This window comes from Lytechinus pictus, chromosome 9, assembly GCF_037042905.1.
Source record: "Lytechinus pictus isolate F3 Inbred chromosome 9, Lp3.0, whole genome shotgun sequence".
Classification (NCBI taxonomy): domain Eukaryota; kingdom Metazoa; phylum Echinodermata; class Echinoidea; order Temnopleuroida; family Toxopneustidae; genus Lytechinus; species Lytechinus pictus.
The window spans coordinates 11,954,898-11,976,162 of record NC_087253.1 but is presented as its reverse complement, the minus strand read 5'-3'; the positions used below and the strand labels follow the sequence as shown (position 1 = coordinate 11,976,162).

The 21,265-nt window shown below is 38.2% G+C and overlaps 1 protein-coding gene across 1 annotated transcript; it reads left to right on the top strand.

Moving 5' to 3' along the window:
* The first annotated feature begins 321 nt into the window (after positions 1–321).
* Positions 322–10,585, top strand: LOC129268792 (UDP-glucuronosyltransferase 2C1-like). The gene is made up of 5 exons (XM_054906290.2): positions 322–1,428; positions 5,316–5,372; positions 6,311–6,476; positions 8,015–8,234; positions 8,859–10,585. Exons 1-5 carry the CDS (start codon positions 550–552, stop codon positions 9,136–9,138), a joined length of 1,602 nt encoding a protein of 533 aa, XP_054762265.2. The 5' UTR covers positions 322–549; the 3' UTR covers positions 9,139–10,585.
* Positions 10,586–21,265: the final 10,680 nt, after the last annotated feature.

The following is a 21,265-nucleotide window of genomic DNA, read 5'->3' as shown; positions in this document are numbered from 1 at the left end:
CAAACTTTTTGTTGGTGCCCCCAATGCCGTGACCCACGGTACGCCACTGCCCTTGATCTGCTATTGTGTTTATCATCAGATTGAAACTCGCTGTTCAGATTTAGGTCATCTGCATCGCTTACAGGAAACTGTATAGTGTAAACACACATCCTTATATTGATTCGAGTCAAAGTTCGCTAAAAAAAAACAGATCGGACCTTGCCATATCAGATCATAGGCCTACGGCTACGGAAACATGATATCGAACAGATTTGCCCTCGTGCTAAGCAAAATGTTGACGTTTACACCGACTTGAACTTTGTACTTATACATTTTTTAATCGTATATTCTTTCTGTGATTTGTACATCATCACCATCTCCGCCTGGAAACTAAATAGGCTACGTGCTATTTCTCGTGTTCAGAAAAAAAATGAGGGTTTATTAAGTCTACATCAGGAGTCTGCCCTTTAGGGTCCTCTATCTCGCCTATTAATCCTATATCGGGAACCCAATGATCGGGTGAAGATGGAATGCTTATGATAACTGCTGAAAACATATACACGTGAAACCATGAATATCCAACGAGGTTTAATGTTGATGGTTAGCTTGGTTGCTTCCATGTCACCTTCTTTGGGAGCAAAAATTCTATGTGCAATGTCTTCTGTTATCAATACTCCAAGTCAACACATCGTCATGTCCGCTGTCACAGAACCTCTGGTTGAAGCAGGTCACCAGGTAGTTCTGCTCGCCCCTAAAAACAAAATAACAAAAGGCTTGTCCTCTGGAGCTGTTACCGACAAGATCTTCTTCGAAAGCTCCAGGACCAAGGCAGAACACGAGGAGTTCATGAACAATCTCACAGGAGTGCAACATCGACTCAGCCAGAGCAATCCCATCGCAGTCTTCCAGCTCTTCAGGCAGCATTTACATCTGCTTGGAGAAGGATGTTCCAACCTCTTCGAAGACCATGCAACCTTGGACAGCCTCAAGAAGGCGAACTTTGATCTGATTCTCACCATGCCTATTGTGGGTTGTGATGCCCTTCTGGCGGAATACCTTAAAATCCCTTTCATTTTGATTAGCCCAGCAAGAAGATCGTTGGTCGTCACTGAAGATCACTTTGGAATTCCAGTCCCTTCGTCCTACGTTCCATTCAGCATCATCTCCTCCTTCACACAATCCGATAGAATGCCCTTCAAAGACCGCCTTCAGAACATTCTCATCCGCTTCGTCGCCCAGCCCCTGATAGAGTTCATCACTACTTACCGATTAAGGGAAATCAAGAAACAAATGAACATCCGTCCAGATCTTACCCTGCGTCAGCTTATGGGTCGGGCAGAGTTGGCGTTCGTTTATTTAAGTTTCGCCTTGGACTACCCTCAGCCCCTGGCACCCAACTGGATACCCATTGGTGGCATCACGGCTAAGCCTTCTCAGCCACTCACTAATGTAAGCAACGTGGGGCGTGTCATGCATCTTGGTAGGGGAGTTATGTGGCAATGCCATAATGAGAGTATTAAGTTTGATTAATCTTCCCTTTCTTTCTTATTTTCGAAAGTAACGATATACTTAATAGTTTCACAATCAGGATGGGGATCATTAAGCACAACCTAACGCATACTAACGACTGGGAAATGCTATGTTTGATATGCGCAAAACTTTCTTGTTTTAATGTAGTGGTATGACGAAGTAGCTACTTATATTACCATTATTGCCCTCGTCAAATTTTAAAACACTACTTTTAATAGGCAAAGATCGAAATTAAAATTAACTGTAGGGAATTTAAATGATGACTGAGATTCTCAGGTGGCACCAAAGAGCCAGTCACGTACATGGCGTATGTAAAGTCGTTCGTAACTTAGATCAGCATTAGCAACGATCCAAATCCGCCTTCCGTAAGACCATTAACACGGGAAATGAACTTTGAAATCTTTCCATTGCTCTCATGCCAGTGTATTTTCATGGAAGGGGTAGGGGCGATCTGTTTTTTTTTTTCTAATTTCGATAACAGGATAGAGTTAACACAAATTATACCTCTCTTATTAAATGCTCTTCCTATTTCTTTCTTCAATTTTCTTCCTCTTTTGCTTCATCTATTCTAATTCTTTTTTTCCCACTTCTTGATACAGACTCGTGGGCAGTCACCCCTGACCCCCCACCACTCGCTGTAGCGCGCCCGTTTGTGCTCATTGCTCTCTTTAAATGTTGTGGGTCAACAATCATTACTTGTGTGTTTACATAATAATAATAATGATATAATGATAATAGGCATTTATATAGCGCCATCTATCTAGAAATAATCTATTCCGAGGCGCATTGTTTATCATTATCTTATTACCCCGGCTTTAGCTCGAGCTGCCTTTCAGCGCTCAGTACCTTCAAGGAATTAATCCTGCCGGGTACCCATTCACCTAACCTGGATTGAGTGCAGCACAATGTGGACAAATTCTGGCTGAATGAAATTACGCCTTGGCTGGGATTCGAACCCACGGCCCCCTGTTTCAAAGTCAGAAGACTAATCCATTGTGCCACAACGCTCCAATAATAATAATTGGTCTAAGTATATCTATTTATTTATCGTCCCTGATAATCCTAATCAGAGTCATGTATAAATATCTTATATTTATATGGCCCGGCGAAATCCCATACAGTAGGCCTATGTTTTGGTTAAAATAACGCGACTACATTGCTGCCATATCGGAGTGATGGCCCGGTTGGGAAAATCATTAACACCGCTTGTCGTGCTTGTAGTTTTGGTGTTCCCTCTGATGGCAAGTCGGTGGAGCAAAGATCTTGCTCGCCATGACCACATTCTACACCCCTACGAACAGACATGTGATGATGTCTTCTGTGGCTGAACCTCTCGTAGCAAAACGACACCAGGGGAGTGTTTCATCAACATTTCCGTCCGACAAGTTGTCAGATCTGACATCTTTCCTTGATTCTGATTGGCTAAGAAGCACTGTTACTTTGGTAACTGTCGGATAAAGTGGGACTTGTCGGATAAAACGTCCGACAAGTCCTTTCATGAAACGCTCCCCAGGTCGTCCTCCTTGCACCTGAGAACAAGATCATCAAAGGGATATCATCAGAAGCAGTAACGTATCGCATCTTCTTCCAGAGCTCACGTCCCAGAGAGGATCTAGAAGTCGAAAACGGAGTCGTTACCCTTCTCATGAATGACAAAAGACTAACAGTCCTTGAGAAAGTCCATAAGGTATCTGAAAGGCTACAGTTTTGATCCGAAGGCTGTATTACCTCACGGTTTAAAGACCAGGAAACATTGGATTCATGGGCGGAAATCTCTCCCAAAAGGTAGGGGGGACAAGGGGCTGGAAAATTTGACAAGCAAAAAAAAAAGAAAAGGTTATCACCCCAAATTTCAGGTCATTTCGACGAAAATAAATTTGACAAGCAAAAAAAAAAAAAAAAAAAAAGGAGGTTAATTATCATCCAAAAATTAAGGTCATCTCGTCCTAAAATACATGTTTTATTTCGATTTTGAATGATGAATTTCTTACCATCATAAAAGACCAGAAATAGTAGGGGGGACATTTGATATTGTGTCCCCCCTACTATTTTGAGTAGGGGGGACACGTCCCCCCTGTCCCCCCTGGGATTTCCGCCCATGATTGGATTACTTAAAGAGGGAAAACTTTGACTTGATCTTGACATTGCCTGTTATGGGTTGTGACTGTCTTCTTGCAGAATAATTTGGCGTTCCGTTCAATGTTGTCAGCCCATCCCGTAGGTCTTTCGTCGTAACAGAAGATCACTTTGGAATACCCATCCCGTCCTCGTAAGTTCTCTTCAGTCTGTTTACAACCTCCACTGACATGATGTCATTTCCGGAAAGACTAACTTCAAAACAATTTCCTACGTTTCATCACATTCTCTTCTTGAGCCTGTTCAGACCGGCAGAGATCTCTGCGGTGTGGAAGGTACAACGTCGTTTCGGTCCGCCCAACAGCGAGCCACGGCGAGCCAAAACGGCGTGCCACTGGAGCACCTCTTGGGGGTGGTCCACGAGAGATAGCGCGGTCTAGCGCGCGCTAGATCGCGCTATCTCTGCCGGTGTGAACCCGAGCTACGATAGCACGCCGGAAGTCATCTACACGCGGGGAATTTTATACTCATTCTATTTTGGTGCGATCTGAATCTGAATCGGTACAACTCAACACTCCTAATTTTATGGGGTAAAACGCGTCGGAACATCGTGAAAATAGAAATATAGTAAGTAATGCGTCATGGCAACAGGACCTCTCAAAAAAGGGGGTGCTACGATAGACCGCGCTATCTCACTGCGGTGTGAATCCGGCGAATGCCAATGGGCGGACCGTGGATCGCGCTACGATAGCGCGATCCACGGTCCGCCCACGGTCCCCCCTTGCGGTGTGAACAGCCTCCTTGAATACGCCATAACCCGCCATATAAAATCGATCAAAATTAAAAAGCTTAATATACGTCCAGATTTGCCTTTATGCCAAGTGTGTGGCCAAGTAGAATTAGCTCTCATTAATTTACTCGAATTTCGTACTGGATTTCGCCCAACCCACTGCTCCAAACTGGATACGTATTGGGCCGGGTATAACCGCAAAACCAGCATAGCCCGGATTATCCAAGGTATTTTTTTTTCAATTGCCACGTACGTTGAACTTCATAATGATTGCTGTATAACTTTGACATTGAAGTAATACATATTTGTAATTAATGTGAATTAAATCCCGTCTATTCGCCTTTCCGTGTCTTCAGGGCAACGTCATGTATTTCACTAAATTTTACATTTTGTTGATGCACGAAATAGCACCATCTCCGATGGAATATTGCACATCGCCCAGAATTTCGTTCGATCGCGCCCCTCCCCTACAAAAGTTACACTTCGTATGAAACTAGAGCCGGCAGTGGGCAGAGGGGAAGGTGGTGATGCTTTGGGATCTACACTTTTTGGTAAAAAATTATACCAAATTACCTAAATTTTGTACCTATGACTTAATTTTCATAATTGAAAATATCAAAAGTGCTATCATGATAAACTCGATCTCTTTGTTCCTCGCTTTCGAGTATCCCAGAAATTCTAACATAAAAAAGGCGCTTCGCGCAGTTGAAAATGTATGACATGAGCACCCACTTCCCAAACGATGAACCCATGTAATGGGTTGTTTACGACCCTACCAGAATAGCTTCCAGTGCGATTGTGCAAATTGTCGTACTGTGAATGCCTTCTTAATTTTTTTTATTAATGATAGGACCTTTAAAAAAAATCATCAATAATCGAATTATTACAATCATCTGGCAACACATCTAAGGGATTCTTCTGGTTTTGTTTAATGTTTCAGAATTTGGAAGAATTCGTGGAAGGTTCTGGAGAACATGGATTCATTATTTTCACGCTGGTTAGTAATGCTTGTTTTGATACACACTACATAATTCTAAATTAATCAAACTCTTCAGAATGTAGAATAGAGTACTGAAGTGTTACGTCAGTTGCCATGGTGTCATGACGGGCGGGTTCTAAACAGAGTCGCATCTGACGATCGTCTATACACATTTGTATTTGCAAATGACTTTTGTTCGTCCGTGAAATAGGTTGCAAGCGATCAAATTCCGATATCAGCCATTTTTTCCTATGAGAAACACACGCTTTCATTCGGCGGGTTCATTTGTTTAGAATCAGGCCGCCATGACACCATGACAACTGACGTCATCGATTCGGTACTCTATAGACACTATCGCTAAGTATCTAATGATTAGCATGGTTAGTATGAGAGAGGCATGTTCCTAATAGACATTAGATATTGTTGTATACTTTTTTTTTTAATTATGTTTAAAATAATAATAAACAATTCTGCAATTCACCGACAAAAGGAATCAACACTAATTATTTTCAAAAGCACTTGTTCTAAGGAGCCCACCCTGGGTAAATAAATAAACAAACATATAAGTAAATCAATGAATAAATAAATAAATAAAATAAACAAATAAAATTGATATTTTTCTTGATTTGGGATGTTTTCTGCATGCTCTACATGATGCTAATGGAATGGAGTCACATAGCTCTCAAGCCCCTGATTTATAGTCGTTTCAAAAGCATAGCTTTATATATTTCCACCGTAAAAACGACACATTTGCCTCATTTACCAAGAAACTTTTGTCGGTGGACGTGGCATACCCGATCAGTTGACAGTATAGGCCCAAACCATAACACGTAAGTAAATCAAATCGTTTTGTTTTCTTCTTTTTTTTTACTCCAATATATAAAGAAATTGTTATTGATATCAAATAATTTTTTTTGCCATTTGAATAGTTCAATTTCAACTTGACTTCCTTACAGGGTTCGGCTGTGACGTCACTCCAGAACGAGGGGTTGGCCGAATCGATCGCGAAGGTTTTCAGCGAGCTACCGCAGAGGGTGCTGTGGCGATATAAAGGAAGAAGACCTGACAACGTGGGAAATAATACACTCATATCTGATTGGCTACCACAGAATGATTTGCTAGGTACACTGCAAAAACGCCGGTGTTAAATTAACACCAGCTTGAAATCTGTATCGGTCCACAACAGAGAGGTATTGAAAAAAAAACCCAGCGGTTTGGCGTTAGGCTAACACCAATATGGCATTAAAGGACAAGTCCACCCCAACAAAAAACTGATTTGAATAGAAAGAGAAAAATCAAACAAGCATAACACTGAAAATTTCATCAAAATCGGATGTAAAATAAGAAAGTTATGACATTTTAAAGTTTCGCTTAATTTCACAAAACAGTTATATGCACACCCTGTTCAGTATGCAAATGAGGGAACTGATGACATCACCCACTCACTATTTCTTTTGTATTTTATTATATGAAATATGAAATATTTTGATTTTCTCGTCACTGTCATGTGAAACAAAGTTTAATTCCTCCCTGAACACATGGAATTCCATTATTTTAACATTTTGTGGTTCAAGCAAGGGGGTCCTAATTGTCAAATTTGTAAAAATTGAAATATTGTATAATTCAAACAATAAAAAAAAAAAAAAAATAGTGAGTGAGTGACATCATCGACTCTCTCATTTGCATTCACTGAGTTGAGCATATAACTATTTTGTGAAAAATAAGCGGAACTTTAAAATGTCATAACTTTCTTATTTTACATCCGATTTTGATGAAGTTTTCAGCGTTATTCATGTTTGATTTTTCTCTATTTATTTAAATCAACTTTTTTCTGGGGTGGACTTGACCTTTAAGCAACATCAATTAGTGTTAAACCATTATCAGTTTGATTCTTAACTGGAGTTGCTTCAGCACCTCTCTGGTGTGGACCGATATAGATACCAGGCTGGTGTTAAATTAACACCGTCATAAATCATTGATTATATTAAAGATATATTGGAAATAGATATTATTTCTTGAAGGGGGAAAAATCGGCTATTAGATTGACAAAGTTGACTATTCATTATACTTTTTTTTTTTTTTTTACTTTGTAATTGAATGGAATCGGACAAAAGACATAGCTGATTCCAATATATTTTGTCATCCTCATTCTCCCTAATTTAAATGATTATACTGTTTCACTACTGTGGCATGGCCGTAGGCCTACGCAGCGGGGGGGGGGGGGTAGATCCCCCGAAATTGTGAAAAAAATTACATCATCTTTACTGAAAATTTTCAAAAGATTCACCAAAATAAACGATTCACTAAAAGTGTTCACAAAATCTTTCAATTTCAGTTTAGAAAATGCAAAACGCTCCCATGACAAGTTGGTACTCGCTTCGCTTCTTCACTTTCATTTTTTTAAAAGATGTTTACCCCTCTCGCCCCCAAGAAAAAAATATGCGTTGGGCCTGTGGTGTATAAATAATAATGATAATTTGAAAAATAATAAAATAAACCTCATGGTAGGGCACATTAGCTTTGTCTTAAAGAGTTACAGACCTTTTTATAGACCTACGTCAACATCTTCTTTAGATAGCTTTGACTGTTATAGACTGTGCGTACTATAACTTCTCAAGCCGGGGAAATAACAACTCCGAACAATTAAACTTATAAAACAGGGCACCCTAAAGCGAGGATGATGATCTACCACGGCGGAGCGGCGGGTGTTTATGAAGCCACAACCCACGGCGTCCCTCTCCTCCTCATGCCGCTGGCAGCTGACCAGATGGGAAATGCAGCCAGAGTAGAAACCAAGGGATTCGGACGGGCCGTTGATAAGAATACTTTAACCGAAGAGGAATTCAGGGAGGCTGTCAACGATATCCTCACCAACCCTAAGTAATTATGAATTCCTTTAATTAGAGCCTATTTGTTTCTTCCGACGCAAGTTCAATGACTGTGGCATTTAGCAATAACAGCTGAGGGTGCCATAAAAGACCGGGGGCAGGGGACAGCTCCCTTTTGGATGGTCAAACGCATCTTCGCCCCAATAAATAGTAAGTAGATTTTGGTAGAGGATGGATTTTTTCACGGCGCGCTTCGCGCGTGAATAGACACTTGGCAATCTCAATTGGCAGTCCACATGCAGCATTCAGCATATGTTTAAAAAGTTCTTTTCAGAGGCTATGATAAAAATGAGAAAGGAAATATAAATGGGCCGAAGCCTAAACGTCGACGGCATATTGGCCGCTAGGGTTGGGAATGAGGGTAGTTGGCACAGGAACAAAAATGTCTAGGTGTTGGGATTGTGTTTGCATATCTTCGATTATATCTTAAGCTGCATATATACGCATTTTTGTGATTGGGTCATCTCCATTATATATTTTTTTAAATCCAGAACCGAAACCATTCAGCGCAGTTTACACATCAGCAAGAGCAGACCATGAGTGAGCTAGGATGTTTGAATCGCCTAACTCGAAAACTCCTATAATCACTTTCAGCCTCATCTTATTTTCTTTTCAGATATCGGACCAACGCAGCACGTGCATCCGCAATCATGAAAGATCAACTTGCCGCGCCTCAAGAGACGGTAGTCTACTGGGTCGAACACGTCTTGAAATTCGGCGGTGGCCATCTCCGATCCAGAGCTTTAGAACTTAACTTTCTCCAGCGAGAATCTATCGACGTTGTAGTCTTTTTATTGTTGGTGTTCTTGACAGTGATCTTCACCGTGAGGTGGGTCGTGTGCAGCTGCTGTTGCCGGTTGTGCGCAAGAAGAAACACAAAATCGAAGAAAGACTAAGAATTCAGGATGTAGACCTATGAACACAGTTTTACTTCCTAAATTATCTTAATGATCGAAGGCAATATCTATACGAGCAACTGTATATGGGTAAATTGGTACTTGGTACACTTTACTTCACGTCCCTTTGGTTTCAGGCCTAGTGGTTTGATCCTAGTTCGAACAGTTCGTCTACTAACTATTTGGTCTATTCACCATTTTGTATTAGGTGCAATTAGGCTATATTACATCTAATATTCACCTGGGCTCCGTAACACAAAGGTTTGCGATGAATTTCAAGTATGAAAGAACCGCACCGATTTGTTCTCGGTCGGTATTTTAAACAGAGTGCGCGTGCAACGACGATCTTGATTGGTCATTGGTATTAAGTGATTGATTGCAAGCCTTTGTGTTACGGAGCCCTGGTCTAATCATGTGACCAGTGTGTGATGAGAGGAACTGTGCATGAACCAGATCAAGTGAGAAAGTGTGAGAAGGTAAGTAGACGAAATGGAAATTCGACCATCTGTACAGCAGACTAAATTAGACCAAGTGGCAATTAGACCACCAGGGTCCCGTAACACAAAGGTTAGCGATTGATCATAAGCTTGATTTTCACGATGGATTGTGCATTGTAGTCAATGGAATCAACCGTAGAAAAATGTTCTACAATCATTGATAAATTTTGTGTTACGGGCCCCAAGTATTATACCAATTACATAAAAGTCCAACTGCTCATTTCGAGGCAATAGACCTGCTTTCATCATGCTCAACGTATATTACCCAGGGGGCCGTTTCATAAAGCTGTTCGTAAGTTAAGAGTGACTTTAAGAACGACTGGTGATCCTTTATTGTGGTAAATGGCATATTCATTGGCGATGGTTACGCGCGTAAGAAAGGTTCACCAGTCGTTCTTAAAGTCGCTCTTAACTTACGAACAGCTTTATGATGCACCCACTAGATCCAATTACTTAAATTTGATACACTTTTGTCGAAGAAAGTACACAGCACAAGAAACCTTTATCCAAGATGTTTAGATGCAGAGGAAAGTCTCGAGATGTGGATAACGCTTATTCTGACTTTAAGATTCAAAGATAAAAACACTTCATTTCATCGAAAATCATAAACACACACAGTGCGCGGGTACACACATGCCTTATATACTACACACACACCCACACGCCCATACAAAACACCCTCAAACACTCCCACACAAACACGGCCATAAAACTGTTGGCTGTAGCTTTGAGTCGTCGTGTGGTTTTAAGAATCTTTTCGATACATCGACTTCGAAAATCACAAAAACTACCCGGGTATAATAAGGATACATCTACACTCAACAGCTAAGCCTTTAAAAACATAGGCCTACACGAGACAAACAATATCATTACATTTAAGGATATTCACAGACAGCTATTCCGAAGTTTCGATATTTCAAAATTAATCCGAAGGACAGCTATTAGACAGTAAAACAAAACAAAAATGCTGAAGGTTTCGATTTTCCGAATGTCGCATATAAGATTGTCGTTAGTTCGAAAATGTATTCCACAGTACCGTTATTCCGAAAATGGAATTGAAATTCTTAAAGAAAGCCATTGGGTTCGTAATTATTGCAAAATTCTTCGCACTAACTTCAGTGTATTATCGTAACTTATTCGTGACGACCCTTGTTTGCACGAAAACGTTATTTCATTTTTGCACAGTAGAGCCTCTTGGAGTAATTACAAATATTTTTTAAACGATCCTTCAGAATAACTTACTTTATTTCGGTTTCGAATTAACTGGCATTCGGAATGTTGCACCTTATTTCCGAATAACAAATATTCGGATTAGCAAAATTTGGGATTAATTGATTCTGAAATCGAACTTTCGGAATATTGAATTTTCGGGATAACGAAATGTAACTAGCATTGTAACCTTTGCGAAAATTGCTAATCACTAATGATGTATTGAGCGAAATGTGTATAGAAGGGGCACAACATACAGTATGGCGAAAACTTTTCGTTAAAGTCACTTGCTAACGAAAATAGATTGTTGACCTTTTTAAAATGAAATTCCGGTTTTGTGATCAAAAGTACAATATTTTATCTCCTTCAGTTTCATTTTCTCCTTTTTTTTTCTTGTTAATATAACTTTGAGGAGGGGTGGGGTCCAGTGTTCCCCCCATATATACGCCGTGTGCCAGTGGCTGATATTTTCCTTAAACATATCATTTCGGATGTCGCTTAATTAGATATCTTGTCATGTCGTTAAAAGGTTATAAATGAATCATATACATGTATAACATTGTTATAAACCGAAATTTGCCTGCAACTATTGTGAAGATAGGCATACTGTTACATTGATTGTTCCTCTTATGTCCGGAATATAATGACGTCATTAATACATGCACATTTCATAAAAAGAATATCAATTATCCGTTTGTCCTAAATAGAAAATGAAAATATCTTGATATTAATTCACTTTTTCAAACTGCACATTCTATATTGGCATATTATACATTTATATTTGTCCAAGTTGGAATGCATGAATGTGTATGGTTTATTCTATACGAATAAAGTAAAGTGAACCTTATTTCGTCCCTTGTTGAAATGTTATTTATATAGATGTTTTAAAACAACAAGTTGGGAAAAATGTGCGTACTCTCGCAATAGATTATTTTCAGGTGACATGCTTTAAGAAGTACACTCAACCGCCCCCTAGTGTGCTAATGTATTTCACTACTCATAGATTGTTCAGTAATTACCAATCATAGTCACGAAAAATCACGATGGCGGTCTCCTGCGTTCATTAAATTTTGTTAATGTTCCTTTTTTATTATCAAAATGTGAAGTATATGCCCACACCATTTTTTTCCTTCAAATTATGTATTATGTTTATATTGTATGCATTATGAATTACTTTGTTTATTACAAACAATGTAAATATTTGTGATAATGTATTGTGAACGCAGAAATGAAAATAAAACAAACAAAACAAAGATAATATTACCCTTCTTCTAAAGAGGAAACTTTGAATGGAGAGCATCCACAACTGCCTCTGAAACTAGCTATAATTGTGATGAGAACGCCTTTATCATCCACATCAAACACCAAGCATACTTCTTAAAGTTATGAATTGTAGAGAATGAGTGGACTATAGAGGAAGTGGGAGGGAGAGAGAAAGCGAGAGAGAGAGAAGACGATGATGAAGAAGAAGGAGAAAACGAAATGTAGAGGGAGGTTATGATGATGAAGAGAAAGAACTTAAGGAGAAAAGGAAGAAGAGAAAGGGGAAGAAGAAGAAGGCGAAGCAGGGGAAAAGGGTGATTACTGGTAAATTGAGGCATAAAAGAGAGCAGGGGCCCGTTGCAGAAAGAGTTGCAATCAATTGCAACTCTAAAAATCACACGCATCTTGATTTTCAACCAATCAACAGCGCGCATTTTTGACTTGCGATTGATTTTTTTACTTGCGTTTAAACGAAACTCTTTCTGCAACAGGCCCCTGGACAGAAAAGGAGAGAAAAAAATGGGGTATATCATTCTATTGGCATCTCAGAATAGCTATCAATAGCAATCACCTATACACCAGGGTCCCGTAACACAAAGGTTAGCGATTGATCGGCTTGATTTATACGATTGATTGTACATCGTAGTCAATGGAATCAATCGTAGAAAAATGTTCTACGATCATTGCTAAGTTTTGTGTTACGGGCCCCATGTCATCACCGCAACCTAGACCTAATAATGTAACAGTCACACCTACGAAACCGACTCAAACCGATCGATGATATGTCATTGGTAATAGCGTAATAGAATTGATCGGTTCGGATTCGGTTCCACCGATCTGACTGTGAGTGTAATACAAAGTGCATACGGATAATCAAATATTATCTGTGGATGGAGCAAGCGATATTGATTTTTATACAGCTGTTACAACTTGAAGTGGAATATTCATAAACATGATTTCAGTTGGTTGCCAATGTCAATATTTTACTACTTTGACTGTTAAAAATCATTTTCAGTCATTATTTTAGAATCTGCGTCTAAATCATATAACACCTATATTTTATTCATCTTTATATTTATCGATGAGTTTATTAAATATACTATCATAAATTCGTTCAAGGGTCACTCTGCCACCGCAACGATCAGTAAAACCATCAAAAATTCAATCATTCGACGTGAATATTCAATAAGTTGTTGAACTTATAATAGAATAATTGAATTTGAATTTGAATTTATTTCATTTATTCAATTTCTATATCCATATTTCCAACATACAAATCAGAAAAAAAAACATAAATACAAAATCAATAAAAATCAATCATAAAAAGTACTTGCAAATTGGTAATAACAACAACATACAAAAATAATGTTTGTGCGTGGTGGGTGTGTTAGCTGTGTGTGAGAGGGTGTGTTGGCTGTGTGTGTGTGTTAGCTGTGTGTGCATGGTGGGTGTGTTAGCTGTGTGTGCGAATGTGGGTGTGTTAGCTGTGTGTGCGTGGTGGGTGTGTTAGCTGTGTGTGCGTGGTGGGTGTGTTAGCTGTGTGTGCGTGGTGGGCGTGTTAGCTGTGTGTGCGTGGTGGGAGTGTTAGCTGTGAGTGCGTGTTAGCTGTGTGTGTGTGGTGGGTGTGTTAGCTGTGTGTGCGTGGTGGGTGTGTTAGCTGTTTGCGCGTGGTGGGTGTGTTAGCTGTGTGTGCGTGGTGGGTGTGTTAGGTGTGCGTGATGGGAGTGTTTGGATGCGTGTTGGTGTAAATGGGTTTTAACAGACAGTTATATCTATCAGGTACGTCTGAGACCAACCTGTCACCATCTGAAAGACGTGCCCGGGACCCGAACCTCGAACCTCTGCATCAATTCGTACCCTCCGCATGTAGCTTTACTTACAGGCGCACACAACAACGCCAAGCTGATCAAACTTAGCCAACTTTTTTATATTTAGCCATTGTCATTTAAACACTATAATATAACAACCCCATTTCGATCGGAAACGTCTAAATCGGACAATAATAGACTTCTAATACATGGGCTTTTGGGGCAATCGGTTTCACTTTAAAACGACATATATATAAACCCATCCATTATTTATTCAGGTGCTTTGTGTAATTTTTGAAAAGGTCGCATCTCTCCACATAATCCGATCATGATATTATTTGAAAAGAACTTTAGTAAACAGGTTTATGGCTATAGTTACACCAACGAAAACGATTCCAAATCTACCGATGTGTAGTCATTGGAAATAATAAATAAAATTTGGTCGTTTTGAAGTTGGTTTCGCCTTGTGACTGTGGCATACATACACTATAATGATGTAAAATTCCCATATCGATCACTCCACAACGATTGTATTAAAGACATCTGTATGAATGATAAATTGAACTTTATAGTGTTAAATTGGAATGAAACTAGTCCAGCCCTTGTAATAAAGATCCATATCCTTGTATGCGTACAGCTAAAACTCGAAATTATATTGCTTATATGCTTTGTCATGTAAAGGTTTTCCCAAGTTAAAATGCTGATGTTACACACTCTATAATATCTATATTAGCTAACAATTTAAAGTTTATAGATTAACTCTGAGTGAAAGCCAATATTGTACAACAGCAGCAGAATAATATACAATTCATCAGATATAAAAATCATATTTTATTTTTGTTAATTAATCAGTATTCATACTAAATCACACATTTCTGTACAACTGTATATAAATAAACACAAATTAATGAAAGATTAGGTCTACAATTCATCTTTGCAGAAATAAAATATGTAGTGAAAGATTTGCTTATTTGGTTTAGGTTGAATTGATTTTTCTTCATCAAATTAATAGCAATTACTCGAATTTTAGCATGAACAACGCAGACGCTTTTTGGAACGTTGACAATATATTGAAAATGCCCTTCAAATCACAATGGACAGATTAGAGGTTATTGTCGAAAAATGGTGGACCGGGAAAGCACATCGTTTTATGATTCGGACCAGACAAAATATTGCAAATATGTCGTTGTCCAGAATCAAGGACGACACTGCTATTTTGTTTTACCGATTTTCGACAAAGGCTGCTTTGTTATGAATGTTTTTTGACAAAGGCGTTGTCAGCGTTATAGAAAGCGTCTACGAAGTGATTGCTAAGGTACCCTAGTTTTGTGAACCAGGGGCCCGTTTTATAAAGCTGCTCGTAAGTTACGAATGACTTTACGCACGACTGGTGACCCTTTCTTGTGCTATATGATATATCCCTATGTAGCTGACTCATGTATAAGAACATGTTCCAGTCGTTCGTAAAGTTGTGCGTAACTTTACGAACAGCTTTATGAAACACCACCCAGGAATCATGCGAACTCGTCAAATATACAGTAGGCCTAATGGACGCTTGACACTTAAATCATGGACCTAGGTCCATTTATGAATGCCTTTTTCCCCAAAAATCTTTCCAATACTTATAAATAGAATGGTTTAAGTAGAACTCTTTAAACATGTTAAAAATGTGGATGAATCTCGAAAATTCTCTTGATTATTTTTAGATATATTTTCGGAAATTTCGTTGATATATAGGAAATGGTACCTTATCGTCAACCAAACCTACCTTTAAGCATTTTGTAAGGTTTTTTGCGGTATATGGGAATATAATATGAAAATCTAACTATTCATTATACATTGTTTTCAGTCTTCATAACTTCTGGGCCCCGTCTTACAAAGAGTTACGATTGATCCAATCAATCATAACTCTATGGAAATCCATCAGTGTCATAATTTTTTTCTACAGGAAATTTGCACAATGTCCTTGGTAAACAAAAAGAAGCACAGTGAATTTTCAAGAAAACATGGAATGCATGAACACAAATCATATGTAGAAATTATTTTGAACAAGCATGCATAATAGATGCTGATGTTGCTGGCCGTCCATAGTTGCGATTGATCGTATCAATCGCAACTCTTTGTAAGACGAGCCCCTGATAGGGTGTGTGTGTGTGTGTGTGTGTGTGTGTGTGTGTGTGTGTGTGTGTGGAGGGGGTGGCACTGCCATTGGTTTATAGTCCTTAAGATGAACAGGTAAACCTCCTGCCCCTAAATCCTGAGCCGGGTCGCTAAGCTCTTAGTTTACTCCAACGATGTTGTAGGACTAAGCCTGTTCATCGATCAAAGTAGAATGTCTATTGCTGTTCTCCTTCAGACAAAAGTAGATGCGCTACTTATGTTGGCAGGGAGGGGTGGCAGGGGTATCGTAGACAGCAAAAAATTCCATGAAAACACACGAGAATGGAAAATTACTTAAAATCATAGACAATTAATCTATCAATGCTTATCCAGTCTATTCTTAAATGCAATCACTGAACAAGCAGTTACTACATCTTCTGGGAGACTGTTCCACACATCTATCACTCGGTTAGCAAAGAAAAACTCACGCACAAGACGCGAATATCTTTTCTCTAGCTTTAAGGAATGACCACGTGTTTTACCACCATTTCTCAGACAGAAAAGCTCAGAACTTGTATCATAGTAACCATGCAGATATTTGTATGCATCGATCATGTCACCTCTTTTACGTCTGTGACTGAGCGATGGCAATTTCAGGAGGCGAAGACGTTCAGAGTATGATAGGTGCTTAATACCTGGGATCAATTTAGAAGCTCTACGTTGGACACTACATAACAGATTAGAATGTTGAACGAGACAAAAAAAAAAAGACAAGTCCTGTTTTTCCAACCATTTTCATAACTGCTGCAAACATCGTTAATGGGAGTAAATGTGACAAATGATGGCGTTTTTACAGCTCTCGAGTTTATATTCACATTACACCGTGACGGATGAGGAAGTATATACAAGCATAGTTGGTGCTACATTATCATGGGAGCAGTGTTTCATGGATAGCTTTGTCAGAGATCACCGACAGTTGTTACAAGCTACTAGAAATCCTTGAATCTGATTGTCTGGGAGAACTCACTGAAAAAACTCGTCATGAAATGTTCCATAGATCTGAGACAACTGTCAATATTTGAAACAGTTTATTCACAAAACAGCTCAGAATTTTTGGAAAAATTTCAAGTAATGATTTTTTTTTCATGCAATTTGCCAAAGTCCTTCTTAATTAAATCATACTGTTTATCGATTTTACAAATACAAAGAACATATGATAAAAAAGTAGACGAAGTATTGCATTTTAGCTCCAACGAAAATTAAACGCAAACATGTTTTTCATTAGAGCTAAAATGGATTATTTCGTATATTTTTTCTTATATATAAATTTACATACTACATGGCTATCCCGAAAATGCCACTACCATAATGCCATTCGAGTCACAGAACGGATGAATGACCATAACCGATGATGTATTTACACTCTAAAAGCGACGATGTCAATTGTCACTAAAAATAGAGATGGTAAGCCTAACTGCAGAGTGTGTTTGTGATTAAAGACGCGTATCAATCACTCTTGGCTATTTATGTCCGAGATCGACCTATATGTCGTTACTACCCGAAAGACGCCAGAGTTAATCATGGTAATGCCTTGCTCTGAGCATGGAAGTAGAAATAAAGGTGGGAGTGATGAAGCCAGGAGATCATAGGGGTGGCCCCCCTCCCTCCTCCTCCTTAGTGGCGCAGCCCTGTCCTCAAATATGTAGTTTTCGCATTTACTACGGGGAAACTCTCTTCAACGCATCGATTCCTTTGAAAATGCAATTAAGATCACAATGGAGAGCTGAGAGGCTTTTATCGAAAGCTGGTGGACTTGGACAGCAGATCATCCGAAAATTGCAAATATATCGTTGTCCAGAGCATGGACCTATTACATGTATAGAGTCAAGAGATTCCGATGCTGTCCCTGTCCACTTACTTACGACAAAAGCCTCTCAGCTCTCCATTGTGATTTGACTTGCAATTTGAAGGAATTGGCGCGTTGTAGAGAGTTTACCCGTAGTAAATGCAAAAAGTCCGGATGAAGCTAGGGTAATAAAATATGGACAGCGTCGCCTTCATTCGATCAAACATTGTATCAAATAATTCATTTTTACACTGTCTCATACCACATACGTAAATTATTTATTTTAATGTTTATTATTGCAAAAATGCAAGAACAACAACAAAAAGAAAATCATTCGCAGATATCTAAGATCGACAAAAATGGATTCAATCTGCCTTGCTTCTAAAGCCTTACAGACTTAGATATCACACTCTATGTACCTGAACTATGTGTTCATAAAATATGTAGGTGTGTTTGTATAGTCTCGGACGGGTGCAGACTGCGTAATGCCAGTAAGATCGATGGTCATATTTATTTTTCTTGTTAGTCGTTTTAAGTCAATGGTGTGTCGGCTTTTCGTTTCCGCTTGAATATGGTTGGTATTTGATGGAGAATTAGCGATGGGCTGAAGCGATGATTTTTCTATGATATCATACATTTAATCAAGCATGGCAACATAGCCCTGGGAAGCGGGGGTGTTCAGGGTGCTGAAGCACCCCTAAAATTTTGCTGCGTGTGTTATTTTCCATAGGCAGCACCCCTTGGAAATCTGGTATTTGTTTTGTAGAACCCCCCCCCCCCCCCACTTCAGAATTTTCCTACGAAATAGTGTTTAAATTCTCCCTTTTTCAGATCGGAATATCACATATTTTCTGCTCGTACTTCGCGCTCGCATTATTGATTTTCAAAATAAAAATGTATTTAGATCTAAATCTAAACACGCACACGCATGTTTATTCTGATACGCATGGAGCTTGTTTTTTAAAATTTTATTTAAAGGGGAACTCCGGACTGAAAATATCTATATCAAAATAAATTTTATCAAAATAAACAAATTTTATCAATATCTGATAACAAATAGTTTAGTTATTTCATTTGAAAGTTAAGCAATATTTTGTGAAATCAGGGATATGCACGTCGTCATGAATATTTAATAGGTGGGTTGATGATATCACGTCCCCACTATCCTTTTTCTTGTGCTATTACATGGAATCGAAATTGTTTAATTTTTTTTCATGTAAGTGTGAATGATATGTCTCCCTTGTAATGAAATAAGTTGCAGCAAAGAATACCTAATGCACTAAATACGTTGTCGATTCAATGTTTTTGGTTCTTGAAGGGAAAATATTGAATGAACCTTATTTGATATAATAAAATAGAAAAGAAAAAGTGGGGATATGTCATCATAAGTTTGCTCATTGAATAGACATGTCTAAAACTCTTCCACCGAAATAATGCAACGCAGTAATTAATTGTTACATACGCATATTGTTCAGAACAACAAATATTGCTTTAAATGCTCAATTCTCAAAACAAAATACATGAAATTTCAAAAAATTAAGCTCTCGCTTCGCGCTCGCCCTTATCTAATAATATATCTATATTCCTTTATAAGGAGTGACTGTCATATATATATATATAAATACGTATATATATTACATTGGAAAACTCAATTGTGCCCCCACCTTTGAGGAGAGATTGCGTTCCCAGGGACCTGCATGGCAAACTGCGCGGTAAATATCCTGAAATTATTCACTCAGGTGTAATCCAATTTACCCAATATTGGGTAAAATGTGAACATGTAAGTTGGTTGGGTAAAAAGAATAGTGTAAATTTTACTTATTGTTGCGCTGGAATAGGCCAATATGGGGTTTGAAAAAAATACCCAGCAAACATGCATGTTCCCTAATTTCTACCCAGTATTGGGTAAAATTCTACTCAGTGTTTTTAGAGTGTATTTTACCGCTTTAAAAAACACACATGCATTTCGTCATATCATAGTGTACGGGCCTACATGTATATACCGATTCTGTTGATTCGATGAAAAGGCAGCTAACTCATGTTTATGCTACAAGTAACCATTTATACGGTCAGAATTCTGATGTGTACGTAAGCATGTAGGCTTATATTTAAAAACGTGCGAAATATAAATGTGTGCGAAAGGAATAAGTCAAGAATTTCATGTAACATTTAACAAAATCAGAAAATGAAATCGAACTTTAAATAGAGAAAAAAACTTTTCTTTGACATATTTCTGCCAGAGTTGAATTAGACCTTAACATGAATTCCCTATTTCATTACAAAGTGAATTGAAAATTACTCTTTTCTTCTTTAAGAAGTATAAATATGTTAATAATAATCAAATAAAAATGCCGTAATCATGGTAATGATGATAACATAATGATTCTGTTTCAACGCATCGAATCTAGTGAGCAGCAAATATGGCCCAGGCTGTAAGTTTTGTATGATTTTGTTGTGCATCATTTTATTCACAATCGGAAGAAGTAAACCTCGTCATATAGTGAAATAATTGAACCTTCTTCGACATTACTGTCTTGTGAATTTCAATCAGCTCATTGTGTTAAATTTTCTTTCCGTGACGTGATGCATATTATACACACACTGCAAAACTCACAACATACCAGTGACTATATATATACTCTAAAAAAGGTTTACCCAATATTTGGTAAAATATGAACATGCATGTTGGTTGGGTAAACAGATTAAAAAAAAATTACGCAATGTTGCGTTAAAATATCCCAAAATGGGGTAAAAAAAATACCCAGTAAACATGCATGTTCCCTTTTTACCCAATATTGGGTAAAATTTTACTCAGTGATTTTAGAGTGTATAGAATTCAATGAAGACACATGATCGGATCATAACTTTTCCGAGACTCAACTTTTTTTTTACAGTATTTGTGAACCTGATTCCACTCAAATGCTGGTATCGTAACGCAAAAATTTCGTCAAAACGAAATAATGATAATAATTTGTTAAAAATGCAGGCAGAAATTAAAGGTCAAGTCCGCACCAAAAAAATGCTAATTTTGAATGAATAGAGAAAAATCAATCAAGCATTACGCTGAAAATTTCATCAAATCGGATGAAGAATAACAAAGTTGTGACATTTCAAAATGTCGCTTATTTGTCAGAAAACAGTTATATATGCACAAATCAGTGACTTTCGAAAGAGTCGATGATGTCACTAGTCAGACGGCAGGTCCCAAGAAAGTGGCTTCTTTCATCCAAGTGATATTCATGACTTGAGATGTTTTGCATATTTAATGAGCTTGATGCGGACCAAAACACCTCTTTTCATTCGGTCATTGCTGCTCTAATTGTGCATCGAATTTCATGAATTTGGTATCATTGTAAAGAAGAGGAATAATTCTTTTAGGTCATGTGTTTGAATTTATTCAAAGA